Genomic DNA, 25,836 nt, shown 5'->3' with positions numbered 1-25,836 from the left:
CGCGATGATACAACGTAATACAAAACGTCATGCGGCGACTAACTGAGCTCAAAGCCGGCGCGCGAGCGGGCGGCGTACTCGAGGCATTTTTCGAGCGTCGACCGTCTGCGATAGTTTGGGAGCTTGAGCATGTTGAAGCAGGTGCTGGCGCTGGGAAGTCGACCGACGTCTGCGCCGCCAAACATTGCAAAGACGCTTGCCTCGCACGGCACCTTGTGGATCACGAACGGGGGATTGAGATGCTTGAATCCCTGGAGCGGTGGTCTCGGAGAAGAGGTGACAAACTTCAGCACATCTTGTCGCAGATCCGGGGAGAACGTGCGCACAATTCGCCAGAAGTTTCGCACCGCGGTGCTCCTCGCGGAGTATCCGCCAGAATACCGCGTGTGTCGCTCCCAGTCGTCCACATCTATAGCGGATTCGCCGCCACTCAGGAGCAGGCTCAGCTCTTTAGCGTTGAATAATCCGATCCATCGAGGATTGATTATAGTCCTCAGCCCGCGTATGAAGGCATTCATCGGCGTCGCTATTCGCCGGTTGAGATGATAATCTGCGAGTAAGTGGATGTACAAAAGTTTGTTTGCGGACGTGACGTCGATTTCGCGCCCACCTTGCACGAGCTCTCTCGTCACGAGTTGTCCGTACACCTCCTCGCTACACGTAAAATCGAGACACAGATCTGCAACATCGCCCGAGTACTCCAGAATTTGCACGAGGGAGTGTGCGAGCTCCTCGTCGAGGCTTGGAATGTCGTCAATCGTTCGAGGTGTCCCCAAAATGTGCGCCGCGAAGAACGGAGCCATATTAATATCTTGGAGTATGCCCTCGTAAATACCCTTTCCAATCATGATTCCAATCATTTCCAGCAGCAACAAACCTTCATGCGTGTCTCCAGCTCTTGGAGACACATAGACTTGGCCGTATGAATTTGTCGTAAACAGCCCACGATTGGGATCGAGCCCTCGCTCGGTGACCAAGCTTAACAGCTCTTTGAAAAGTCCTCCGGCGTCGATGCCAGCCTCTTCTTGTCCCGCAGCGTTGACAAATTTAACCAAAATCCGGCCGCGTGACTTGGAGCCGAGGGACAAAATTGTCGACAGACTATCTTCGAGCACCGTCTCACGTCTCAGCGTCATCTGCGCCACCGGGCGCACGAAAGAGTCCCTGTGCTCGGCATCGACGCCACCTGCCTGAGGTCTAAATCCAGCTTTGTTTCTATCCGCCTTGATGAGCTCACGAAATATGTGCACCCGATCGTCGAACGCGATGGCGTGTGGACAATCATCGAGCAAACCTGTAATTTGTGTAAAGTTTGATCGATTCTCGATGTATGACTGAAATGTCGAAGCGGCCACCGTAGGCTGAAGCTTTATCGTATTTGGAGCGAGCCACATCCCTTGCGGCGCAAAACTACGTCGCGCATCACGCGTGGTGAGCGCGTGCAGTAATTTACTCGCAGCACTTAGCGTCCTTCGCATCTCAATGGTGATTTCATGCGACTTTGGCGACAAGTGCGAGCGCACGCATAGAGTGTTCACCGAGACCGCAATTGCCCGTTGTTCGCTGAGCGAAAATGGCTTTTGTTCATCGAAGAATTGCTTGTCCCGGAGGACAATTAGGCGATATGTGTACGCAGAGCAAAAGAACGCGAATCGCTCTTGTTCGTCAAGAGCAAGGTCCAAGACGCCATCGCGCTCAAACGTCTTCGCGACCCACGCACTGTGATCGGAACTCATCACCTCACTGGAAAGCGATAGCTTTCGAGCTAGATATCTCCATAAAGAATGCAGATATCCGGACGAGAACGCGCACGGCGCGTACACGCCTTCCGCACTCGCGCGCGACAGTTCCGCATACAGACTGGTCGCCGCTGCCGCTTTCTCGGGCGAGCTTACTCGCTTTCCGTCCTTATCACTGATTAATGCAGTCAAAAACCACGTCTCCACCAATGCACTGACAGTGATCGTGCGCCAACCCGGAGCTTTTGCAAGTTTGTCAAACCAATCAGGCATCTGCGTCCGCGCGCTTGCGGATAAACCGGTGAGCGCACGCAGGGCCAAGAACGCGTTTTCATCGTTCTCCGTCGCAAATAATCGCACATTCTCACCCTTCCCACTCGCATCGCCGTCGCACAATGCCTCCATCACGTTTTCAATCGCAACGTCGGCGTCTCGATTAAAACCATCCGAGCAAGCCTCCAACATCAACCGCATCGTCCTCGGTTCATCGAATTTTCGTACTGCCTCGCCCGGAAGGTTTTTACGCAATCGTGGTACACGAATTAATGTGCGGATGTGCGAGCGATTCGATCGAGGATCGCTATCGAGAGGCATCAGCGCAAGCGACGCGAGCTGCCGCGCGACGTCCATTCTGTGCTCGCCACCAAACCGCTCGTCACCTAGCGCCGCCGCGAGTGCTTCACACGCGCGATTTCCCAGACTCGACGCCAATCTCTCGTCCCTCTCGCACAATCCGCTCGCCAATCGGGCGCCGCACGCGACCAGCGCCGGCACTCGCTCTCGAGCCTCTGCGTTCGAGCACGTCGCGAGCGCTTCCACGCAAAGCGCTCTTCTCGTCGCCAAATCACACATCCGCGCGATCGTCTCCTTATCCCTCAAAGCGAGCGCGATCACTTTAAACGCCCTCTCTAAACCGCACCCGGATACTTTCGCTCGAACGAGCGCCTGGATTGCATCCGTCGTCACCGTCCCGCTCGTCGCCGACGCGTCCAGGGTCTCCCGCATCGCCCTCTCCGCGTCCCGTCTCGCTCGACTCGCTCGCCGTCGACGCTGGCACGTCACCGCCGCATCGCTTAACATTCTCTCGCGCGCTCGTCGCTCCCGGGCGTCGCGCGACGCGGCGACGAGCGCATCTTTCGACGCCGCGCTCGCCTTCGCCTTTGTTCGCTCCCGCGCGTCAAAGTTCATCACGCGCGCCCGCGCGCCGTGCGTCGGACGTCCCACACGATTCGCTCCTATGCGTTCTTCATCTACCGACGCGCGTCGACGCGTGCGGCGCTGAGTGAGGTATTGTTACAACGATGAATGCGTCGGCGCGTCGAAACAGTTGCGCCGTGCCCGCGCGCGTCGCGCGTCTCTCGTCAACGCTCACGATCTCTCCCGCGCCAGGCACACTTCCACCGCGCGTTCGACGCGTAATCCAGCGACGCCCAACGCCCCGCTCGCGCGTCCGTCGTCGTCATCGAATCCCATGAGCGCCAACTCTCGGCTCGCCCGCGCGAAATCCGCGCGCCCGCCGCCGTCCCACCCGCACGCCTCCCCCAGATCCACCGCCAGCGCCGCCGTCTCTCGGTCGCACGTCGTCACCGCGCGCGTCTCCGCGATCGCGCGCTCGCGACGTTCGTCCATCGCCGTCGTCGCCGTCGTCCACGCGTCGACGTCGAGCATTGGATCGACGATTGATGATGCCGACCGCGATGCGTGACCCGCGGACATCGGCGCGTCACGTCCGCGTTCGAGCTCGCGCGCGAGATCGCTCGCGCGCGCGCGCGCGGCGACGTCTCGCGGGTCCACGACGTCGGCGTCGGGGGTCAAGACCACGCGGACGCCGCGCACGACGCGCGTCATGATGTCATGCATGTCCCGAGGTGCGACGGCTGCGTGGGACAATGGCGAATCGGCGACGCGCGTCGTCGAGTCGCGACGTCGCCCGTCGCGGCATCGCGGACGACGATTCGTTGGACATGAGCACGCGTAAGGAGCGCGAGAAGGCGGAGCTCGCGGAGCAGAAACGACAAGAAAAGGAGGCGAAGAAGGCGCTCCTCGCGGCGAAACGCGCGGCGCGAGACGAAGCGCGCGCGGCGAAGCGAGAGGACGGCGGCGACGACGGGGACGGGGGCGAGGGCGAGGACGATGCCGCGGGCGATGCGGTGGCGTCGTCGAAGACATCGGACGGGACGTGGACCGAGCTCGAGGACTTGGCGCTGATTGAGGGCTTGAAGACGAGAGGCGTCCGCGCGTCGGACGACGCGGAGAGCGATGAGGCGCGATGGAGCGCGATCGCGGCTGGCGTCGAGGGAAGAAGCGCGATGGAGTGCTGTCAACAGTATCGAGTGCTGCTCGCGCGGGTGAAGCGGGCGAGGGAGAACGGCGAACGCGTGGCGAACGGCGAGACGCTTCCGGAGGAGACGGTGAAGCGAGGCAAGGCAAAGTCGAGGAAGATGCTGAGCGTGAAGCAGGAACAAGAGGCGGAGGCGAAGAAGAAGCGCGAGGCGAAGCTTGAGCGCGAGCGATTGGCGCGAATTGAGGCCAACGGAGGGCGGTTGAGCTCGGAAGATTTGGGCTTCCACATTCGAAGCGGACCGGACGCGAACCGCCGGAACAACTGCAACATGGACATTCATATGACCGGCATTCAGCTCTACGGCGGTCGAGACGAGCTGATTCAGGACGGGACGTTGAAGCTGGTGTTCGGGACCAAGTACGGTTTGGTCGGTCGTAACGGATGCGGGAAGTCGACGCTCCTGCGAGCCATCTCCGAGAAGACGATAAAACTTCCCGACTTTTTGCACATCATTCACGTCGAGCAAGAGGCGTCGCCGGACGAGCGGTCGGCGCTGCAAACCGTGGTGGAAACGGATCAAGAGCGGCTATATCTGCTCGATCTCGAGAAGCGCATGCTCGACGAGGAGATCGATAAGATTGATGGGATCGATTTGAACGAGGTGTACGAGCGCCTGGACGAAATCGACGCGGACACCGCCTTGGCGAGAGCTGGACAGATCTTGGGCGGTCTCGGGTTCGATCCTCAGGAACAACAGAAAGCGACCAAGGAGTTCTCTGGTGGCTGGCGCATGCGCATCGCTCTCGCGGCGGCACTTTTCATGACGCCGGATTTGTTGCTCCTGGATGAGCCAACGAATCACTTGGACGTCCACGCCTTGACGTGGCTCGAAGAGTTTTTGCGCAGATGGGAGAAGACAGTTCTCATCGTCTCTCACGACCGCGGCTTCTTGAACGATTGTACGACAGCGACGATTTTCTTGCACCATAAGAAACTGCGATACTACGGCGGTTCCTACGACACCTTCCTCAAGGTGCGCGCCGAGCACCGTGCAAACGAGGAGGCGGTTCAGAGAAATCAGAATTTGCGAGAGGCCTCTCTCAAGCAGTTCATCTCTCGATTCGGTCAAGGTCACAAGAAAATGGTGCGTCAAGCGCAGTGTCGCATGAAGATGCTCGAGAAGTTACAGTCCGAGCGCGTCGACGTGGATTACGACGATCCGTACCTGCGCATCAACTTCCCATCGGCTACGCCGTTACCGCCGCCGTGCATCTCGGTGATGAACGTCGCGTTCGGTTACGAGGGTTACCAAACGTTGTACCAAGGATTGGACTTTGGATTAGACATGGACTCTCGCGTCGCCATCGTAGGTCCGAACGGCGCCGGTAAGTCAACCTTCTTGAAACTTCTAGAGGGTGACATTTTGCCGACTGAAGGTTGGATCAACCGTCACACGAAGCTTCGACTGGCGCGTTTCTCGCAGCATCACCTCGAGACAATGGATCCAGAGCAAGACTCTGTCGCACACATGAAGCGTCTCGACCCGGAGATGCCACTCGAGACGGCTCGAGCGTATCTCGGTCGATTCGGTCTCTCAGGCGAGCTCGCGACGAAGCCCATTCGCGTCTTGTCTGGGGGGCAAAAGTCGCGTCTAGCGTTTGCGGAACTCGCCTGGAAACAACCGCATATCCTTCTCTTGGATGAGCCAACGAATCATCTCGATTTGGAGACGATTGAATCGCTCTCCATGGCTCTGAATAACTTCGAGGGCGGTGTCGTGCTTGTTTCGCACGACGAGCGTCTGATTTCTCTCGTCGTCGACGAAATTTGGATCGTCAAAAAGGGTGATATGACGTCCAACCCTCCCGTCCCGGGCAGCGTCAGCGTTTTCAACGGTTCATTTGACGACTATAAGGACATGTTGCGTCAAGAGTTCTCGGGTGGTAATCTCTTGACGGAGAAGCGCAAGAAGGAGCGTGCGAACGCCAAGTCGGCAAAGCCCGAGCCCGAGCCTGAGCCCGAGCCCGAGCCCGAGGCACCGCCGAAACCCAAAGGGAAGATCATGATGGACAGTGCGTTCACCAAGTCGACTGATGCTTCGAGCGAAAACACGGAGCGCCCGGCACCTTCGGCGGTGAAGTGGGTGCCGCCGCACTTGCGAGGAGCGCGAGGAGAAGAAAATGAGAATCTCGGCAGCGCGGACTCCGCGTGGGACGAGTGAGTTGTGTAGATTTTGACTAGTACTGGTAGACCGCCGTTGATAATAATAATACAAACGAACGAGAAATCAAAGCTACATGGCGTCGGTTCGAAGACTTCCGAGAGCTACGCGTCATACGCGTCATTCGCGAGCGGCGCCGAAAAGAGTAGTCTCCGCCGTGATTCCATCTTCACGTTCCCACACTCGCGCGCGAGGATCATGTTCGGATGGAAACCTTCGTTTTAATCGACCCGTTGTTACCCACGGGCGCGTTCGCGCACTCGCTCGGGCTCGAGCCCGCGCGAATCGCGCGGGCGGTCGGGACGCTGGACGAGACGTCTGTCGAAGCTTCGCGTGCGGTCGAGACGTACGCGCGCGAGTGCGCGCAGAGCGCGATCGACGCTCAACTCCCGTTCGCGCTCGCCGCGCGCGCGTTCGCGGTGCGAGCGAACGAAAAACACGCGCGCGAGGAGGACGACGACGAGACGACGCGCGCGTGGCGCGCGGCGAACGCTGAGTGCGGCGCACTATGCGCGTCGAACGCCGTGAATCGACGCGCAAGCGCGAGCACGGGCGCGGCTTTATTACGAGCGTCCATCGTGGCGTTCGGTGAGGAGCGAAGTTGGTATTTGAGGGCGATTAAAAGAACGCTGCGACGACCGCCGCCGCTCGGCCTGGGCGAGGCGCACCACGCGTGCGTCTTCGGCGCCGTGAGCGCGATCGCGAATTTAGACGCCGAGGCGTGCGCACGGGCGTACGTGTACTGCATCATGCGAGACGTGTGCTCGGCGGCGACGCGATTGAACGCGAGCGGGCCTTTGGAAACCGCGGCGGCGCTGCGCCGGTGCGTCGACGACGCCGAGGCGGCGTGCGCCGTCGCCGTCGCCGATTTCAACGCCGCCACCGCGCGCACGGCGACATCCACCGTCGTCGACGACGGGTGCACCATCATCCATCATCTCCGTCGCGCGCCCGCGACGTCGGCGCTGATTTACGACGTCGTCCAGGGCGCGCACGACCGCGCGCGCGCGCGCCTCTTCAACTCCTGAAACACCCCACCTCGGTCCATCCCCCGCGTCGCCGTCGCCGCGTCCCTCCGTCACCCCCCCTCCGCCCGTCCAACGTCTCCGCGCGCCCGCGTCGTCGATCGCGATCCATTAAATTCGCCACGTCCCGTCGTGGCGCGACACGTACCCCCATCGCCGTCGCGTTCCATAGTGTACGACGTGTACCCCCATCGAGGTCCGGTGTCGACCCCGACCCTTCGTCGCGCGTCGCTTCGCGTTCCGCCAGCGCATCGGTGTGGCGGTGTGGACACTCTCGGCGAGTCATGACTCGTGCTCGACCCCGACCCTTCGTCGCGCGTCGCTTCGCGTTCCGCCAGCGCATCGGTGTGGCGGTGTGGACACCCTTGACGAGTCATGACTCGTGCTCGACCCCGACCCTTCGTCGCGCGTCGCTTCGCGTTCCGCCAGCGCATCGGTGTGGCGGTGTGGACACTCTTGACGAGTCATGACTCGTGCTCGACCCTCGATCGAACGCCGGAGACGACGACGCGAAGCGACGGGTCGACGCGCGAGACGCCACACGCGGGCGCGCGATCGACGGGACCGGTGCGAGCGGGCGACGCGACGGACGCGCGGGGGAGGACGGGATCGAGTCGCCGGGCGCGGGAGGCGGTGGTGAGGGCGCGCGCGCGCGCGGGCGACGGGGTCGGGCGCGGATGGATGACGTCGGGACGACGCCTCGGGACGACGGCGACGCGCGGGACGCGATCGGGGGACTGACGACGACGACGACGCGATTCGGTGGGTCGACGCAGACGTAGAGAGCTTGATATCTGGTGATATGACGACGTGCGCGCAGTATGAGACGCTCACGAGCGGCACGTGCGTGCGCGACACGAGCTTCTTCGGCGGGAAAGCCGTGCTCCCTGAGGGCGCGGGCTACGGCATCGTGATCGGTTTCGGTTTGTTCTTCTCCCTCGCCACGGCGATCGTCATGGGTCTCGATAAGCGTTACGGAGGGACAAATATTTCTTCTGAATACTTCAACACCGCTGGTCGTAACGTGAAGACTGGTTTGACGGCGTCCGTCATCGTGTCCCAGTGGACGTGGGCGGCGACGCTGTTGCAGTCGTCCAACGTCGCGTACCAATACGGTGTCTCCGGTCCGTTCTGGTACGCGTCCGGTGCGACGATTCAAGTGTTGCTTTTCGGTATGCTCGCCATCCAGGTGAAGCGATACGCGCCGAACGCGCACACCATTTGCGAAATCATTGACGCGCGATGGGGCTCAGACGTGCAAAAGGTCTTCATCTTCTTCTGCTTCTTGACCAACGTCATCGTTTCTTCGATGCTTGTGCTCGGTGGTGCCGCCACGGTGAACGCACTTACGGGAATGAACACCACCGCCGCTGGTTTCTTGATTCCGATCGGTGTCATCGCGTACACCATGGCTGGTGGCTTGAAGGCGACCTTCTTGGCGTCGTACATCCACACCGCCATCATCTTCGCTATTCTCATCACCTTCATCTACATTGTGTACGCTGCAGACACTAAGCACGGTCTCGGTTCCCCGAGCAAAGTGTATGACCTCCTCCAGTCTGTAGCTGCGCGCAACGTGACTTCGGCCGATTGCGTCGCTCGCTTGGCCGCTGGCCAAAACTGCGGTGCGGTTGCCAAAAACCAAAAGGGTTCGTACTTGACCATGCTTTCTGAGGGTGGCGTCATCTTCGGTATCATCAACATCGTCGGTAACTTTGGTACCGTTTTTGTCGATCAATCCTACTGGCAATCCGCCATCGCGGCCAAGCCGAGCTCCTCCACGAAGGGATACCTCCTCGGCGGTCTCGTTTGGTTCACCATCCCCTTCGCCCTCGCCACCGCCATGGGTCTCGCCACCGTCGCCCTCGACTTACCGGTCACCGGTGACGAGGCTGGCAAGGGTCTCGTACCGCCCGCCATTGCAACTCACTTGATGGGTAAGGGTGGTGCCGCTGCGATCACTATCATGCTCTTCATGGCCATCGTATCCACGGGCTCCGCCGAGCAAATCGCCGTCTCCTCCTTGTTCGCGTACGATGTGTACCGCAAGTACATCAAGCCGAACGCCACGGGTGAGGACATTCTCCGTGTTTCTCGTTACGGTGTCGTCGCCTTCGGCCTTTTCATGGGTATCCTCTCCTTGATCCTCGATGAACTTGGATTGTCCCTCGGTTTCGTGTACCTCATGATGGGTATCTTCATCGGCTCCGCCGTCATGCCCATCTCCTTCGTTTTGACTTGGGACAAGGCGAACGCCAAGGGTGCCGTCGTCGGTGCCATCAGCGGCCAAATTCTCGGTTTGATTACCTGGATCGTCACCGCTCAAGGCTTGTACAAGTCGGTCACGATCAAAACGCTCGGTGAGAACTACCCGATGCTCGCCGGTAACATCGTCGCCATTTGCTCCTCGGGCATTATCCACGCGTTCATGTCCTTCCAAGATCCGCAAAACTTTGACTTCAGCACGTTGAACGATCGAATTCAACTCATCGATGACAAGCTTCCGGAATTCGAGCAAGACGAAGATTCTAACCCAAAGCAGCTCGAGGCCGCGCTTGCGTGGATCCAAAAGTGGGGTCTTTCCTTCACCTTCGTCATGATTATCCTCTGGCCCGTCCTCTCGCTCCCGGCGGGTTGCGGCACCTCCGCGGGTTGTGGCGTCTTCAACAAGGGTTACTTCAACCTTTGGGTCGGCATCGCCCTTGCCTGGGGTACCGTCGCCACCGCGGTTATCATCTTCTTGCCGGTGTACGAATCTTGGGATTCCATCTCCGTCGTCTTGAAGGGCATGTTCACCAACGACGACGTCCACATGCGCATGGATGTCCTCGAAAAGAAGATCGACGCGCTTCTCGCGCCGGGCTCCGAGAAATCGGCCGAGAACTTGTCGCAACAACCGGGTTACCGTGCAAGACTGATCGCCGGCCACCTGTAAGTCGTCACCGATCGATGCACGACATACCCTCAAGTAGCGGCGAACGCCCCGAGCGAACCGCGTGATGTTGTCATGAGAGAATATATATTTTATTTCAAAGTAATTCTCTTCGTCTTCCGTTCCCGTACCGGTACACGATCACACGATAAAGTATCTTCTCGCTAGAGGCAGCTCTTGCGCGGGCTGACTTTTCAACACGACACCGTCTGCTTGAACCTCGTATGTTTCTGGATCGACTTCAATCTTCGGGCACGCGTTATTCAAAATCATATCATCTTTGCTCAGGCCTCTACATTTGACCACAGCCTCAACACGTTTATAAAGACCGTACTCGGTGCCGACATCTGCGGCGGCGGCAGCGGCGCTGACGAACGCTATGCAAGTCTTCCCCGGTTTCAGCGAACCGAACATTCCTCGCATGATGACAGGTTCAGGGGTCGGAATACTTGCATTTGGGTCACCCATCTGTGCCCATGCAATTTGTCCGCCTTTAACGACGATTTCTGGCTTGGCGCCGAAGAACGCCGGTTTCCAGATGACGATGTCGGCGAATTTGCCCACTTCCAAACTCCCTACCTTGTGCGACATCCCATGAGCTATGGCAGGATTGATCGTATATTTCGCCACGTACCGTTTGACTCGGAAGTTGTCCGCACCGGAATTTGCGTCCTCTTCAAGAAAACCACGCTGTTCTTTATTGGAGTGCGCGGTTTGCCACGTGCGGCGAATGACTTCTCCGACCCGTCCCATGGCTTGCGAGTCGCTCGCCATGATACTGAGCGCACCCATATCGTGAAGCACATCTTCGGCCGCGATAGTTTCCGCACGGATGCGTGACTCGGCGAACGCAACGTCTTCTGGGATCTCAGGATCGAGGTGATGGCACACCATGAGCATATCCAGATGCTCGTCCACGGTATTTTTTGTGTATGGCCGCGTTGGGTTCGTGGATGAAGGAAGGACCATTTTTTCACCGCAAACCTTGATAATATCCGGCGCGTGGCCACCACCAGCACCTTCTGAGTGATACGTATGAATGGTGCGACCCTTAAACGCCTCGATAGATTTTTCAACGCAGCATGATTCGTTGAGCGTATCGGTGTGAATGGTGACGGCGACGTCGTACTCCTCTGCAATGGTGAGACAGTTGTCGATCGCCGCCGGTGTTGTGCCCCAATCCTCGTGTAGTTTCATACCAACAGCACCAGCTTTAATGATTTCATGCAGACCTTCTGGCGACGCGGTGTTTCCCTTGCCAGTGAACGCGAAATTGAGTGGTAGCGTATCCGTTGTCTCGAGCATGAACCGCATGTGCGCAGCGGAGGGCGTACATGTGGTCGCGCATGTTCCCGATGCCGGTCCCGTACCGCCACCAAGGAGGGTCGTGATACCACTAGCGACAGCCTCAACACATAGTTGCGGACAGATGTAGTGAATGTGCGTGTCTAGCGCTCCGGCGGTGACAATGCACCCTTCCGCGGCAATGGCTTCGGTATTCACGCCGACAACCATCCCAGGCGTCACGTCGGCGATGTCTGGATTCCCTCCGTGACCTATACCGACGATGTGACCATCTTTGATGCCGATGTCAGCTTTATAGATACCACTGTGATCGACAATCAGTGCGTTCGTGATGATGGTGTCGAGCGAATCAGCGTCGCCGACGCCCGCCTGCTGCGACATCCCCTCGCGAAGCGTCTTACCGCCGCCGAATTTAGATTCTTCACCTTTCATGGTCAAGTCACGCTCGGGGGTGATGTAAAGGTTCGTGTCTCCCAATCGTACGCGATCGCCGACTGTGGGCCCGTACATGTGCGCGTACTTCTGTCTCGGGATCATCAATGCCTCGCCTTCACCCAAATCGTCAGCTTCGGCGTGCCCGAATCCGCCATCAATCACCCGTTTCATGACTTCCTCTAATCTATCTGCGGTTGCGGGTCCATTCACTAAGTTATTCCCACCTTTGACGACCCTTTTACCCGCGATATCCACCACAGACACGGTTTTCGACTCTCCCGGCTCAAATCGCACAGCCGTGCCGCTCGGAATTGCCAAACGCGCTCCGTACGCTCGCCGGCGATCAAACTTCAGAAACCGATTCGTCTCGATGAGGTGATAGTGGCTTCCCACTTGAATCGGTCGATCACACGTGTTCGTTATCTTTAATTTTCGCTTCAGCCTTCCCGCCAGGAGTTCTAAAGAATCCTTCGACGTACAAATCTCCCCCGGCGCTGGCGTCTTCTCCTTCGCCGCCGGCGGAAACGCCTCCGCGTTCGGTTTCGGCAAAAAAGATCCCAGTAATGCGAGCTCGAGATCGACCTCATCCGCACATACCGCATCGTGAATCGTCACCAACTTCGTTCCGTCGTCGAACGTCGTCTCTATCTGCACGTCGCCCACGAGTTCCGGGACGCCCTCGAGCACGTGTCGTCGTCCGAGCACGCGTTTTCCCAAATCCTGCACCTCCGCCGCCGTCAGCGCGCGCGCATCGCCGCGTATCACGAAATTTGGATCTCGCGCGAACTCCACGCACTGCATCGCGATCAACGCCACGGCCTCTGGGTGATTCAAGCGAATTCCACGCGCGAGCCGTCGTTGGGCCAACCGCCCCGCGGCGACGAGCGCGCCCAGTTTATCCACCTCACACGGCGTGAGACGCATGTAAAAACCCTCCGCCCGCGCGCGGTATCGATCGATCGTCCGTCGCCGTCGCGCGCGCGGCGTAGTGTCGACCGCGGCGCGCGACGGCGGTCGCGACCTTTCGGAAGTCGCGAGAGCGCGACGCCCGGCTCGCGCGGCGACGCCCGCGCGCGCGCCGCGCGATCGTCCATCGACGGTGGTCATTTTTCTCCGCGCGCGCGCGCGATGTCCGGCGACGCGCACGCGCACGCGCACGCGCACGCGGACGGGAACGATGACGTGGAATTCGGTGCGTCGCACGCGCACGACGGGTTGAAACCGCATCGACACGAGCGATTGTACGGACCCGGATCGTTCGCGAAGCGCCGGAAGGGGTCGACCGTGCGCGGGCAAACGTTCGCCGATCGCGCGTACACGGTCGGGATCGGTGGACCGGTGGGGACGGGGAAGACGGCGCTCGCGCTGGCGCTGTGTCGCGCGCTCCGGGACGCGTACGACGTCACGTGCGTGACGAATGACATCTTCACCAAGGAGGACGGAGAGTTCTTGATCGCGAACGACGCGTTGGGCGACGCGAATCGTATACGAGCGGTGGAGACGGGAGGGTGCCCGCACGCGGCGATCCGGGAAGATATATCGAGTAATCTGAACGCCGTCGAAGAGCTCACGGCGGCGTATCCGAATTGCGATTTGTGTTTGATGGAGAGCGGCGGCGATAATCTCGCGGCAAATTACTCGCGAGAGCTCGCGGATTACATCGTCTACGTCATTGATGTGTGCGGCGGTGATAAAATTCCGCGAAAAGGTGGACCTGGGGTGACGCAGGCGGATTTATTAGTCGTCAACAAGTGCGAGCTCGCCGACGCCGTCGGCGCGTCCCTCGACGTCATGGAGCGCGACGCCAAGATCCAGCGCGAGGACGGTCCGGTGGTCATGGCGCAGGTCAAGAAAGGCGTGGGCGTGCGAGAGATCGCTCGGCACATCCTCGCCGATTGGTCCGAGCGCACCGGTCGCGCGGAGAAACCCTTTTAATCCTCATCCGCCCCGGCGCGCGCCTCGCCCGCGCGTCGTCATTGCTCGTCCACCCATCGCGACCACGCGGTGGCGTCGCGTCTTCCCGTGCGCGTCCATGCATCGCGCGTTCGCCGGTGACCCCGCGGCGCGCCGCGCGTGCGCCATCGCCGCGCTCGACGTCACGCGCGCCGCCGGAACGTCCACGGTGACGCGATGCTACGCCGAGTACCCAGTGAAGATACTCACGCCCAAGCGTGGGATCGACAGCGCGTGCGATTGCGCGTGGGCGTACGCGGTGAACATGGGCGGCGGGTTGGTGAGCGGTGACGCGAGCGGGGCGACGATACGCGTGGACGACGAGTGCGCGTTGGCGATGGCGACGCAAGGGACGCAAAAGGTGTATAAACACGATACACGACGATGGAACGACGACGTGAAAACGCGCGAGGGCGATGACGCGTGGAAGGTGGGAGAGACCACGTCGGCGCTGTACGCGAGCGTCGGACAGGGGGGGTTGTTGGCGTTGCTGCCGGATCCCACGCAAGTATTCGCCGACGCGGTGTTTCGACAGACGCAGACAATCGATATGCACGAAAATGGATCGTGTGTGTGCGTGGATTGGATAACGGCGGGTAGAATCGGGTACGGGAACGAGCGATGGGCGTTTGAGAGGGCGGACGTGCGCACGCGCGTGACGGTGAACGGTGAACCCGTCGTCGTCGAAGCCACGCGCTTGGAGGCGTCTTCGCGAGTTTCTTTGAACAGCGACGTCTCGCTCGGGATGAGAATGGGTGCGGCGAACGTGTTCGCATCGCTCATCATAATCGGTCCGCGCGTGCGGGAGCTCGCGAAATCGTGCGGTGATTGGGCCCGCGCTTTGGCTACGCGCCACATGGCTCACGGCGGCGCGTCCTGGGTGCGCGCTTCCGCCGACGACCTCACTCAAACCGACCCTCAGTCGAAGTTATTCGTTTCCGCGAGCGACTTACCCCTTCCACATCCCGGTGTCGTTCTCCGCTTTTTCGCCGCGGATACAGAATCCGTGCAAGACGTCCTCCGCTCGCTCCTCGCCCCTCTCGCCTCCCAGCTCGGCGCACCCCCGTACGACGAGCGCGGCGGTTCCTGAGTGTTCATCCTCATCCTATGTATCAAACCACTTGTACGGTACCAATAGACCAGCTTTAGTAATACAACTGAACGAGAAACCTTTAAAACTACGGTCTCTCATCGACGCTCATCGTCATCTAAAGACGCGTCCGGAAGGAGCGACATTGGATCCGTCGGCGACGTGTTCCATCGAATTGCCCGCCACGTCACTAACGCCGTGGCCTCGCTCGCAATGTCAACGAAGAGTTCAACGACAGCCCTAATCAATATCGCGTCGCCCTCGGGAGAATTCCCGAGAACGGGCTCCCCCAACCCCTCTTGCGCGAACCGCGCGCGCGCCTCAGCCTGGCTCAACAAGATGAGCAAACCCGCCGCGAAGCACCCACCCTGCACCGTGCGCTTGATCGCCTCCTCGAACGTCCCATCGAACGCCTTTCTCTCGTACGCCCGTCCCGCCAATCCACCCACCGTCCACACCGCCGCCAGTTTACTTCCGTGCGCCAACGCGCTCGGCAAGTACGCGAACCCGCGCGCGCCGAGCGCCGGCGCCGCGACCAACCAGCTCGGTCGCCATCGACCGAGCGCGAGCGTCACCGCCGCCAGCGCCACCTGCGCGGACGTCGCGACGAGGGCGTCCGCGATGGGTAACCCGCGATCGGCGCTCGAGACGGCGTTCGGATAGAATCTCGGTCGGATTTCTTCAAGGCCAAACTTGACGCCGCGCTCGAACTCCTTCTGGACGTCGACGGAGAAATCGATCGTGGTCTCTCGGTCGTCGTCGTCGTCCGTGGACGCGCGCGCGTGGGCGCGAGGCCGTGCGGGGCGGCGACGCGCGGTGGAGACGCGGAAGAAGGCGGGCGACGGGGCGACGCGCGTCATCGTGTGCGGCGACGGCGCGGCGCGCGCGTCGGCTCGCGTCGATGGGTGAACACGCACGCCTGCATGAATAAATATAATATTACGTGATCTATGAATACTAACTCCCGAACGTGCCGAGTCCGAGGACTTTTCTGAGCGCCTCGACGATTGGCATTTGGATAACCATCACCGGGCCTTGTCTCGCGGCGGCGGCGACGAAGCCGCGGTAGAGACCTCGAACGCCGTGCGCGGCGACGAGATCGCGCGCGACGACGAACGCACCCTTTCGTTCACCCGCACCGCTCGGGACGGACATCACGAGCGTCTTCAGCGTATCCACCGGTTGCGTGACGGTTTGCGCGACGACTCCCGAGACGAAGCTCGCCGTGAAGTGCAGCGGCGGCGCGTCCTCGCTGAAGTACCCGTGCCTCAAGAGCCATCGCTTACCGACGTCGTACGTCGCGAGTTGCGATCCCGAAAGCGTCATCGCTCGCGCCACGCACGCCCCTGTGCCTCGCCAGAGCCCGCCCGCCACGCCCTCTCGCCGCGCGACGTCGCCGAACGCCGCAATCGTATTCGCGTGCGCGCACGTCATCGACTGCATCCGCACCCGCACGACGTCGATTGGATTAAACACCAACGCCCCCACCGCACCCGTGAGCCCACCCGCGAGGACGCGCACGCCGACGCCGTCGCCGTCGTCCCCCGTCGCCGCCGTCGCCGCGTCGCGTACATCCCGATGCGACACCCCGTGTACGACATCCCTCGCATCCACGTCGCGAGCACACCCGGGAGCATCAACCCTCGCACGAGCCCGTCCCGGGCGATCGCGTCGAGCGCCAGCGCGCGCGCGCTCGCACCGCTCTGCTGCGCGCGAACCTTTAAAACATCCAGCGGATTGAACACCGTATCCGCGAGCGCGCACCCCGCGCCCGCGGCCGCCCACTCGCGCGCGACGGTGGACGTCCGCGTCGCGGGCGCGGTGGACGTCCCGGGACGCGCGTCGCGCGACATCACCGGGCGAGGCGTTGACGAATGTCGGCATTCGGCGACGCCCCATCGCATCGCGTCGATGCGTCGGCGTCTCGTCGCGGGCGCGCGCGAGGGCGCGCGCGTGGGCGCGCGCGCGGACACGGCGGCGCGCGCGGTCGAGCGCGCGCGCGCGGACGCGGTGGGGGCGGCGATGGGCGCGGATTCGATGATGATGATGATGCCGAGGCGTCGGGCGTCGACCGATGGGATGACGACGACGCGAGGGGCGTCGACGCGCGCGCGGACGCGACCGATCGAGGCGGAGCGAAGCGCGATCGGGCAGGACGCGACGCAGATCAGGGAGAGCGCGCGCGTGCGAAAGGCGCTGACGCACGTGATTCATTACGAATTGGCGCATAAATTCGACGGCTCGGGCGTAAACGTCATGGACGCGCGCGTGGCGAGAGATTTTAAAACGGTGCACGTCCTGTACGGGAGCACGCGCGTGGGTGAGGAACACATCGCTGGGAGGGCGCTGGAGCGGAACGCGCAGAAGATACGAACGATGGTGTCGAAGATGTTGACGCTGAAGCACACGCCGAGGTTGGAGTTTCGATTCGAGGGCGCGACGACGGCGGCGCAGCGCGCGTTGGAGGAGGCGTTAGCGCGAGAGGAGAGACGCGAAATGTTGCTCGCGTCGAATGATGGTGATGGTGACGCCGAGGAGGAGGATGGGGACGAGGAGGAGGACGACTGGGACGAGGAGGAGGAGGAGGAGGAGGAGGAGGACGAGAGTTCTTCGTCTTCGTCGAGCAGCTCGTCCAGTAGTTCGTCGTCCTCGTCGAGCTCGAAACGTCGAAGAGAGTCTTAGGTAGCCTTTTATGCCCTAGTAGTGATACAACAAAACGCAAACAAATCAACGATCAATTCACCACTGCGCTCGCGGTCCGAGCGTCCCCGGAGTGTTCTCGACGTCTGGCGGTAGGAGCACGCCGCTCGTCCAGTGCGTCAAATTCGGCGCGTTCGGGTGTCGCTGCGCGAAAGTTTTACCATCCCTGACGAACCCGGGCGCGTCGTTCGCTCCGCGTTGATTCACTTCGACGTTCTCCGGCGTTTCGCTAAATTTGAGCCAACAGTCGCCCGGAAAGTGTTCGTGCGCGTCCGCCTCAAAGCATCGGTCCGCGTCCACATTCAGCGGACAGTACACGAAGACGTTACACGGTAAAACCTCCGCACCGCGTCCATTCGGTCGAATTTCATGCTCTCGACACCGCTCCGCGCACTCCTCCGCCGTCTTCACGGTGTGATTGATCCCCCACCGCACCGCGATGCCGTCGTACGACGCGTGCGGCTCCACGCGCGCCTCGAGTCTGGCCCGCGCCTCTTTCGACCCATCCCACTCTCGCGCCGTCGCGCTCTCCGCCATGCACGTCAAATTCACCTTGGCGTACCCATCGATCGCGGGCGAGCCGCACTCTCTCACCCGAACCGTTTTCGTCGTCGACGTCGCCGAGTCGCGCGCCGCGCGTCCATCCGCCGCCGCCCCGCCCCCGTCCGCTCCCATCCGCGCGTCCGCGCGCGTCGCGTCCACGCGCGGTCGCCCCACCCCTCCCGCGCCATCGACCGCGCGCGAATCGTCCTCGGTCGTCCCTCTCGCCCCGAACGCGTCCGTCATCGTCACCTCGGTCGTTCGCCCGCGTCGCGCCATCACCGCCTTCGCGCCCTCGCTCGCGACGCACAGCGCGCTCGCGACGATGAAAACGATTCGGTGAAATTTCGCGCGTCCATCGCGCGTCGCGCGCGCGCCCGAAGCGCCCGAGATGGTGCGCGACACCGCCATGAGCGTCACCGAATGATGGTCGCGTTTGGACGCAATCCAATCGTCATTCCGTCACCTCGCGACGCGCGCGATCGCGCACCGCGCGCGCCCGAAGCGCCCGAGATGGTGCGCGACACCGCCATGAGCGTCACCGAATGATGGTCGCGTTTGGACGCAATCCAATCGTCATTCCGTCACCTCGCGACGCGCGCGATCGCGCACCGCCCCTCTCCGCGCGCGCATGTCGAGCGTGATTTCGCACGCGTCGACGTCGGGGATGGAGGCGCCGCGACGGGTGATATCGAACGCGCCGCCGACCGATCGCGATCTCGCGCTGAGCGCCGCCCTGGATGAAAAACTGCACACGGAGGACGTGTACGAAGACCCAGAGGAGTGCACGCGCAGAGAAGAGGTCCTGGGAGAGCTCAACGCGCTGCTGCAGGAGTGGACGCGAACGGCGAGCGCGGCGAAGGGGATCACGGAGGATATGCGACCGTCGTGTAACCTGTACACGTTTGGGAGCTATAGGTTGGGGGTGCACGGACCGGCGGCGGACATCGATACGTTGTGCTTAGGACCGAGACATCTGAGTAGGGAGGAAGATTTCTTTGGATTCGAAGAGAATGATTATGAGGGGTCGTTTTATGACGTGATGCGAAAGCATCCGGGGACGGAGGAGATTGTGCCGGTGCGGGACGCGATTGTGCCGGAGATCAAGACGGTTTTCAGAGGGTTCGAGATTGATATGGCGTACACGTCGTTGCCGTCGTACACGAGCGTGCCGGAGGATTTGGACGTGTGCGCGACGTCGGTATTGTTGAATCTGGACGATCCCGGGGTGAAATCGCTGAACGGATGTCGGGTGGCGGATCAGCTCTTGAGAGAGGTTCCGAACCACGACGCGTTTCGCGTGGCGCTGCGAACGCTTCGACTTTGGGCACAGCGACGAGGTATCTACTCCAACGTCGTCGGGTTTTTCGGGGGCGTCAACTTAGCCATCTTAGTCGCTCGTGTGTGTCAGCTCTACCCCAACGCCGCGTCGTCGATGCTCGTGTACTCGTTTTTCCAACTGTGGTCGGCGTGGCAGTGGTCGACGCCCGTGATGCTCGTCCCGATCGTGGACGAGGGTTTACCCGGCATGCGAGTGTGGGACGAGCGCGTAAACAAGGCGGAGCGATATCAGTTGATGAAGATCCTGACTCCGGCGTACCCGGCCCAGAACTCGACGTTCAACGTCTCGGTGAGCACGCTCGAGGTGCTCAAGGCGGAGTTCCGACGCGGCAAGGAGGTGACGAAGAACATCCTGCTGAACAAGTGCAAATGGGAAGATTTATGGATCAAGACGTCCTTTCTGACGATGTACAAACACTACCTCATGGTGTCCATCAGCGCCAAAACCGCGGAAGACTTCAAGAAGTGGGAGGGTTGGGTCGGCTCTCGCGTGAAGCTGCTGATTCAGGGCATCGAGAACTGCACCGGCGGGCAAATGCTCGCTCACCCGGGCACGGCGAGGTACAAGGATCCGGAGAAAGAAGAAAACACGCACGTTATCTTATTCCTCGGTCTATTCCCGTCGAGTCTAAAGAAGAAGGAGAAGGTGGCGATGAACCTCAACCCGGCGGTGGAGCAGTTTCAGATGCAGGTGACGTCTTGGATGGACCGCGCGACGGGGGAATCGAATTGGGTTCCGGGAATGCAAGCCATGGTGAGGCACGTCAAGAGAAAAGACCTGCCAGGATTTGTCCGCGAGGAGATCGACGGATACGTCAAGGACGTGTACGACGAGAGCGAAGTGTCCGCAGAAGCCGCGTCCAAGAAACGCAAAGACGGCGGCTCCGAGGACGAGAACAACATCGCGGATGATGAAGAACCCAAGGCGAAGAAGGCGGCGACGGAGGACAAAGCCCCGACAAAAATTCGTGCCGATGATCACGATGAGGTCGCGGGATTGGCCATGCTCGCCCACGACGAGTTGGAAAACAAGTCGACCGCGGTGGGTGGAAAATCGGGCGGAGCCGGAATCAAGGTGAGCTTCGCGCAAGTCGTCAAGGCTAAGAAATGATCTAGAGATGATTTACAACAAAGAGTTGATGTAGCCAACGACGCCATCACGCCGCAGATTCGCGTCGAAGTTCCGTGAGCGCGCGTTTCGCGTACGAACACGTCGCGTCCACGCGCTCGAGCGCGCGCGTCACGCGATCCTCGTACGTCCCGTACGACGCGTCTCCCAAAGGAAACCACGCGTTCACAAACTCCACCACCCCTCGCACCGCCTTCTTCCCGAGCCCTCGTCCACGGAGCGTCTCCGGCGTCCACGTGTGCTCGATGACGAACCGTTTCGTCCGGTCGTCCCGTCGTACGCGCGCGTAGGCAAAGCGCAATCGTCCCTCATCCCCGTCGCCGCCCATCACCAGGTCGCGCATGATTCCCATCTCCCGCCGCGTCGGGAGCACCGACATCGAGCACGCCTCGGCGTGATCGCGCGCGCCCTCGAGCGCGCCGCACGCGCACGCGCGCGAGAGGTCACGCGGTCGCGGCAACACGGTGACGACCCATTCATGGGATGACGATGCCCCTGGCTCGTTCGATGGACACCACGCGTTGTACGTCGTAGCGAATATCGCCGCGTCGCCGGTAAACGTCTCCGCGACGGTGGACATTCGAATCCCGCGACGGGGCGGCGGGACGACGACGGGGCGGCGGCGCGATCGTCGGTGGCGTCGCGGTGGTTGGAAATACCCGTACTTTTTGCGACACGAGGTCTGGAGCGACGGCCGGTCAGAATTTATGTCTACACGGGTAATTGGTCCCATACAATCATGCGGGAATCAACAGGTATTACATCGGAGACATCGACAGGTCCCGAGTTCAATTCTCGGAGGGCCCTGCCTCGTGGTGACGTAGCGCATCCGTGCGCCTACGCGTGGGTTCTTAGCTCAGTGGTAGAGCGGTCGACTGCAGCTCATTTTTTGCATATAAAACCGATAAAAAACCCATTACAAAAAGTTATCGTTTCCTGTACAATATACTCATATAACATATAAAACTTCACCGATAAAAACCCATTCAAAAGTTATCACAAAAGTTATCGTTTCCTGTAGCAATTTTGGCACACGCGTCCACCGCTGACTCTGTACCTCCGCTTCCCTCGAGAAACCGCATGCGAGCATAGCACGCACGTGAACGGTGGTTGTTTTGTGCCTGCCGTACCGTACGAGTCAAATGTCCGACTTTGCTGCAAATGTTTCGAGGCGGAAGACTTTGCGGTTCGTTCATGGCCGTGTCGTTACATTTCGTCACGATCGCGGTGTGAACGGATGACTCGAGAACTACCGGTACTGGAAGGAAATACATGTGGCTAGCGCGAACGTTGTTTTCGCTCTACTTTTTCGACTTGGAACCAACCTTGCCGCCCGTCTTGCCGCCCGTCTTGCCGCCCGTCTTACCGCCAATCTTCTTTTCGGTAGATTTTCCGCTCGATTTGTTCTTCCTGTTTGCCTTCTCCTTCTCTTGTTGAATCTTTCTCGCCGCCATGTTGACGTCGACCATACCGCCAGCCTTTTCCTTGAGGAGCAACTTTTCGACAATCTCTTGGCTCTTCTTTCGAGTCTTCTCCGTGTCGAGGTTATCGTCAAACTGTCTTCTGGCGCCCTTTTTGAGCTTTATCTTTTCATCGCCCGCGACGGGGGCGTTGAACTTACCCATCGACGCCGTGGATTGCGCGACGCGCGACGCGACGTGTACCATTTCGCGCTTCCCGAGCTTACCGCTCCCCACCGAGTCCTTCTGTCCCGTCACCGCCAAGCGTAAAGTCGGCGGCAGCGCCTTCACACCCTTCTCCTGCACGGCGCGCATCAAGTTTTTATCCTGTTTCTCTCGATTCTTCTGCGTTCGCTCTCGCTTCTCTCGCTCCTCGCGCGTGAACGGGTCCTCCGTCTTCCCGACGACATCCGTCATCTTCGCCGGCGCTATGATCACGTCGTTCGCGTCGTTCACCCTCTTATACCCGTACCGCCGTTTCCATTCCTCACTCTGTTCATCGAACGTCTCCTTACTTCGTTTCCTCTTCTTGATGCCCTTCTCCTTCGCGAACGCCTCCCACTTCGTCAGCGGCGTCTCGCTCGGCGGCAACGCCCGCGCTCTCGGGAACCCCGTCGTCGGTTCCGGCAACTGCGCGAACCGTCCGTTCCCATCACTCTCGCTCGGCAACGCGAACAACTCCGCGATCACGCGCTGGAGGACGTCTCTCCCACGTTCCCGCGCCGCGCCGTCCAGCGTCGTCCCCGTCGCCGCCGCCACCGCGCGGACGTCGAACACGACATCTTCCGCGAGCAGCGACCCGAGATCGAGCTCGAGCGCCCCCGCGTGCGCGCGCGTGACCTCGAGCGCGGACGGCACCGACGCCCGCGCGTCGGTCGCGGTCGACATCGCGCCCGTCGCCGTGCGCGGTCGACGCGCGACCGCGCTCGTGGGCGGCGGCGGCGCGCGTCGACCGACGGCGCGACGTCGATCGAAAGGCGTGATCGACCGGTGATCTCGGTGATCGAAAGGCGCGATCGAGCGGTGATGGATGATGCTCGAGCGGTGGCGCGAATCGCGATCGCGCGACGCGGACGCGGAGGTGCGCGGCGACGGGCGCGCGCGGACGGGTCGATCGAACGCGCGCGAGGGTCGATGGGTGTTTTTTTCGCGCGACACGGCGGACCGTACACTAGAGTCACCGCCCCGCGCGAAGACGCGATCGCGGGTGCGGCGCTCAGTCCAGCCGACATTGAACGCACGTGTCTTTGTCTCTCGCGTGTGTTTCGGCGAATCGCGAGGGATGGAGGACGCGGCGAAGCGCACGGTAAGCGAGCGGACGCGTTCCGCCACGCCTGGGCGCGAGCCGGACAGTTTAGAGGGAATGGGATGGATTTTGGAAGTGGGCGCGCGAGGGTACCTCGGGCGCGACGCGAGCGCGGCGCGCGACGCGGAGCCGATGACGACAAGCACTTGTCCGTACCATCCGATCGAACGGTGACGAACAAACTTGTGAATCTCGTTAAACCGAGGCTTCGTAGAGCGGCGCGTCGTTGATTCGGGAGGGATCCGTCGTGACCCGACGCGCGTGATGTTTGAATCAAGGCATAGTTCACTTGAGGACTCGGACGTTCAGCCGAGTCCCTTGAAACGAGCATCGATTCACTGACGCGATCGGGGAAGGGATCTCTCTCGCGGTGTTTGTCGTGGATGATGACTTCGTTAAAAATATCTTAGGACACCTTTGACGCGTTTCGGCGCGGTGAAAAAGATTTACGAAGCACTGACGCGACGGACACTGATATTTGGTTTCGACGACGGCGACACGGTTTATTTGGGCGTCACGATTTACGAGGCCGAGCGATCACCATCGTCGGTCGCGTTTCAAAACGCCCATACATTAACGCTTGGGTAAAGCGGGCTTCGTGCGCTTCCATCGCTAACGGCCTCTAGAACCCCTGCTACACGTGTCGTCGTCGTCGTCGTAGATCCAGTCGGATCGATCCTGATTCCACTTTTTTTTGGCGTCTACGCTCGTCGTCCTCGTCGAGGAAGATCAAACCTATACCCAAAAACTTTACCGAATACCCAATGTGGATATTTTGTGACCATACTCTCTGAGACAAAAGGAGAGACAACGAGCGTTACGACTGACGACTTTTTTTCTGATCACTTCATCGCAGTATGCGGAGCGCGGCGGTTTGTCCACGGCGCGCGGAATGTTTCACAGCCACGCGTTCGCCATCAACACGTCCGCGCGGACAAGGATACGTCGCCCGAGCCGCGGAGAATGCGTCCGATCCGAGCGCCGATCCGGTCCCGCCCGGGTGCGCTCGGTACGCAGTTGAGATAAAGAAACCACTCGGCATGTACCTCGCCGAGGATAAAAACGGCAACATATTCGTCGAGGAGTTGCTCCCGGAGGGTGCGGCGGAGAAATCTGGTTTGATTAGTGTTGGCGATCGATTGATCGCGGTCTCGGCGATCGTGTTCAACAGCACGATGGATTACGGCGGTGTGGCGGTGAAGAAGGGTGAGGAGCAAATTCGGTTCGCCACGCGAGGCGAAAAGTTTGACACGGTCATGGCGGCCATCTCGACTTGGCCAGCCCCGAGGAAGATGAAGCTCGAGTTCCAACGATGCGACGACGAAAACGGGGCGTGAGTATAATTATTAGAATTTAGGAGCGGCGGCAGCAGTAGCAGCAATATTGTTAATTTAGGTATCATTAAATAATCTCACCAGAGCGGCCCGCCGATGCGTGCCTCGCTCGGCATTCGCGTGGTGAATCCTCCACCTTGAACCTTTTGCGCCGCTAACTGCGCTTGAAGCTCCGCGACTTGTGCCTCGAGCGCGCGTTGTCGAGCCTCCATCGCGGGATCCACCACTGGGACGTGCACGACCTTGTACGTTGGCTCCGCGAATCCCGGCGGCGTTCGAGGGCGGAATCCCGGCGGCGGGGCCATCTTTCTCCGCTCGCCGCCATCGTCGTCGTCGACGCCCGATAAGACTGACTCCGCTATCAATTTTACCTCCGTCTCCGTCTCCGCCTCGGCCTTTCGCTCCGCCTCCGCCGCCTTGCGTCTCGCCTTGGCTCTTCGCGCGCGCTCGATGCGCGTGCGCTCGTTCCACTCATCAACAATCGCCTTCACCTCCTCCTCGATCAAAACCGGCGACTCCGTGCGAGCGGTAATTTGAATCTTCCGCACCCTAGGCACCGCCTTGGTGATCGACATCGTCGTCTTCACCCCCTCTTCGTCCCAGACGTCGACGCACCAACACTTTGCGCTCGCCTCCGGGAACGCGTGCGCGTACGCCGCCGAAACTCTCGGCGTGAACGCCCCCTCCGCAGCCCCCGACGTCGACGCGCCCGTTCGACCACCCGCATCACCCGTCGTCTCCACCGCACCGTCGCTCGTCGCGTCTCCATCCTTCCTCTCCTCCGCGCGCATCTCCGCCCGTCCCGTCGCGAGCGCCCGCGCCATCTTCTTCGCCACCCCCCGCGCGAGCCCTCGTCCCTTTCCCACCCGTCCCCAGGTCTCACGCGCGTCGTCCCCGCCCACCTCCCGCGCGTCCACGGCCTCGATCGCGCGCGCGCGCGCGACGTCGCGCCCATCATTCACCGCACGCTCGTTCGCCGTCGTTTTCCGTCTCCCGCGCCCGCTCGCGCGCCCACGCGCGCGCGCGCCCCCGTCGCCCGCGC

The 25,836-nt window shown here is 60.9% G+C and overlaps 17 protein-coding genes across 17 annotated transcripts; 8 read left to right on the top strand and 9 right to left on the bottom strand.

The window, feature by feature from the left end:
- Window positions 1–38: 38 nt before the first annotated feature.
- Window positions 39–2,927, bottom strand: OT_ostta15g01740 (HECT; the record flags this gene model as incomplete). Its single annotated transcript, XM_003083274.2, has 1 exon — window positions 39–2,927. The coding sequence occupies one exon, from the start codon at window positions 2,925–2,927 to the stop codon at window positions 39–41; it is 2,889 nt and encodes a 962-aa protein (XP_003083322.2).
- Window positions 2,928–3,107: 180 nt separating this feature from the next.
- OT_ostta15g01735 (unnamed product) lies at window positions 3,108–3,587 on the bottom strand (the record flags this gene model as incomplete). Its single annotated transcript, XM_022982411.1, has 1 exon — window positions 3,108–3,587. The coding sequence occupies one exon, from the start codon at window positions 3,585–3,587 to the stop codon at window positions 3,108–3,110; it is 480 nt and encodes a 159-aa protein (XP_022841166.1).
- A 41-nt stretch (window positions 3,588–3,628) lies between these two features.
- OT_ostta15g01730 (ABC transporter, conserved site) lies at window positions 3,629–6,244 on the top strand (the record flags this gene model as incomplete). Its single annotated transcript, XM_003083273.2, has 1 exon — window positions 3,629–6,244. The coding sequence occupies one exon, from the start codon at window positions 3,629–3,631 to the stop codon at window positions 6,242–6,244; it is 2,616 nt and encodes an 871-aa protein (XP_003083321.2).
- Window positions 6,245–6,450: 206 nt separating this feature from the next.
- OT_ostta15g01720 (Urease accessory protein UreF) lies at window positions 6,451–7,272 on the top strand (the record flags this gene model as incomplete). The annotated part of the gene is made up of 1 exon (XM_003083272.1): window positions 6,451–7,272. The coding sequence occupies one exon, from the start codon at window positions 6,451–6,453 to the stop codon at window positions 7,270–7,272; it is 822 nt and encodes a 273-aa protein (XP_003083320.1).
- A 799-nt stretch (window positions 7,273–8,071) lies between these two features.
- OT_ostta15g01710 (Sodium/solute symporter) lies at window positions 8,072–10,204 on the top strand (the record flags this gene model as incomplete). Its single annotated transcript, XM_003083271.1, has 1 exon — window positions 8,072–10,204. One exon carries the CDS (start codon window positions 8,072–8,074, stop codon window positions 10,202–10,204), a length of 2,133 nt encoding a protein of 710 aa, XP_003083319.1.
- Window positions 10,205–10,342: 138 nt separating this feature from the next.
- Window positions 10,343–12,865, bottom strand: OT_ostta15g01700 (Urease alpha-subunit, N-terminal; the record flags this gene model as incomplete). The annotated part of the gene is made up of 1 exon (XM_003083270.1): window positions 10,343–12,865. One exon carries the CDS (start codon window positions 12,863–12,865, stop codon window positions 10,343–10,345), a length of 2,523 nt encoding a protein of 840 aa, XP_003083318.1.
- A 204-nt stretch (window positions 12,866–13,069) lies between these two features.
- OT_ostta15g01690 ([NiFe]-hydrogenase/urease maturation factor,Ni2-binding GTPase) lies at window positions 13,070–13,876 on the top strand (the record flags this gene model as incomplete). The annotated part of the gene is made up of 1 exon (XM_022982410.1): window positions 13,070–13,876. One exon carries the CDS (start codon window positions 13,070–13,072, stop codon window positions 13,874–13,876), a length of 807 nt encoding a protein of 268 aa, XP_022841165.1.
- Window positions 13,877–13,973: 97 nt separating this feature from the next.
- Window positions 13,974–14,984, top strand: OT_ostta15g01680 (Urease accessory protein UreD; the record flags this gene model as incomplete). The annotated part of the gene is made up of 1 exon (XM_003083269.2): window positions 13,974–14,984. The coding sequence occupies one exon, from the start codon at window positions 13,974–13,976 to the stop codon at window positions 14,982–14,984; it is 1,011 nt and encodes a 336-aa protein (XP_003083317.2).
- A 98-nt stretch (window positions 14,985–15,082) lies between these two features.
- Window positions 15,083–15,844, bottom strand: OT_ostta15g01670 (unnamed product; the record flags this gene model as incomplete). The annotated part of the gene is made up of 1 exon (XM_022982409.1): window positions 15,083–15,844. One exon carries the CDS (start codon window positions 15,842–15,844, stop codon window positions 15,083–15,085), a length of 762 nt encoding a protein of 253 aa, XP_022841164.1.
- A 97-nt stretch (window positions 15,845–15,941) lies between these two features.
- On the bottom strand, window positions 15,942–16,837 carry OT_ostta15g01660 (Mitochondrial substrate/solute carrier; the record flags this gene model as incomplete). The annotated part of the gene is made up of 2 exons (XM_022982408.1): window positions 15,942–16,587; window positions 16,620–16,837. 2 exons carry the CDS (start codon window positions 16,835–16,837, stop codon window positions 15,942–15,944), a joined length of 864 nt encoding a protein of 287 aa, XP_022841163.1.
- A 58-nt stretch (window positions 16,838–16,895) lies between these two features.
- OT_ostta15g01650 (Ribosome-binding factor A) lies at window positions 16,896–17,666 on the top strand (the record flags this gene model as incomplete). Its single annotated transcript, XM_003083267.2, has 1 exon — window positions 16,896–17,666. The coding sequence occupies one exon, from the start codon at window positions 16,896–16,898 to the stop codon at window positions 17,664–17,666; it is 771 nt and encodes a 256-aa protein (XP_003083315.2).
- Window positions 17,667–17,723: 57 nt separating this feature from the next.
- Window positions 17,724–18,635, bottom strand: OT_ostta15g01640 (unnamed product; the record flags this gene model as incomplete). The annotated part of the gene is made up of 1 exon (XM_003083266.2): window positions 17,724–18,635. One exon carries the CDS (start codon window positions 18,633–18,635, stop codon window positions 17,724–17,726), a length of 912 nt encoding a protein of 303 aa, XP_003083314.2.
- A 220-nt stretch (window positions 18,636–18,855) lies between these two features.
- Window positions 18,856–20,676, top strand: OT_ostta15g01630 (Nucleotidyltransferase, class I, C-terminal-like; the record flags this gene model as incomplete). The annotated part of the gene is made up of 1 exon (XM_003083265.1): window positions 18,856–20,676. One exon carries the CDS (start codon window positions 18,856–18,858, stop codon window positions 20,674–20,676), a length of 1,821 nt encoding a protein of 606 aa, XP_003083313.1.
- A 46-nt stretch (window positions 20,677–20,722) lies between these two features.
- Window positions 20,723–21,274, bottom strand: OT_ostta15g01620 (Acyl-CoA N-acyltransferase; the record flags this gene model as incomplete). Its single annotated transcript, XM_003083264.1, has 1 exon — window positions 20,723–21,274. One exon carries the CDS (start codon window positions 21,272–21,274, stop codon window positions 20,723–20,725), a length of 552 nt encoding a protein of 183 aa, XP_003083312.1.
- Window positions 21,275–21,995: 721 nt separating this feature from the next.
- Window positions 21,996–23,042, bottom strand: OT_ostta15g01610 (Ribosomal biogenesis regulatory protein; the record flags this gene model as incomplete). The annotated part of the gene is made up of 1 exon (XM_022982407.1): window positions 21,996–23,042. The coding sequence occupies one exon, from the start codon at window positions 23,040–23,042 to the stop codon at window positions 21,996–21,998; it is 1,047 nt and encodes a 348-aa protein (XP_022841162.1).
- A 1,275-nt stretch (window positions 23,043–24,317) lies between these two features.
- On the top strand, window positions 24,318–24,797 carry OT_ostta15g01590 (PDZ domain; the record flags this gene model as incomplete). Its single annotated transcript, XM_022982406.1, has 1 exon — window positions 24,318–24,797. The coding sequence occupies one exon, from the start codon at window positions 24,318–24,320 to the stop codon at window positions 24,795–24,797; it is 480 nt and encodes a 159-aa protein (XP_022841161.1).
- Window positions 24,798–24,871: 74 nt separating this feature from the next.
- Window positions 24,872–25,618, bottom strand: OT_ostta15g01580 (unnamed product; the record flags this gene model as incomplete). The annotated part of the gene is made up of 1 exon (XM_003083261.2): window positions 24,872–25,618. The coding sequence occupies one exon, from the start codon at window positions 25,616–25,618 to the stop codon at window positions 24,872–24,874; it is 747 nt and encodes a 248-aa protein (XP_003083309.2).
- Between the last annotated feature and the right edge of the window lie 218 nt (window positions 25,619–25,836).

The sequence above is a fragment of the Ostreococcus tauri genome (assembly GCF_000214015.3).
Source record: "Ostreococcus tauri WGS project CAID00000000 data, contig chromosome 15, whole genome shotgun sequence".
Classification (NCBI taxonomy): domain Eukaryota; kingdom Viridiplantae; phylum Chlorophyta; class Mamiellophyceae; order Mamiellales; family Bathycoccaceae; genus Ostreococcus; species Ostreococcus tauri.
The sequence above is the reverse complement of the archived record's forward strand: the minus strand, read 5'-3'. Positions and strand labels throughout refer to the sequence as shown.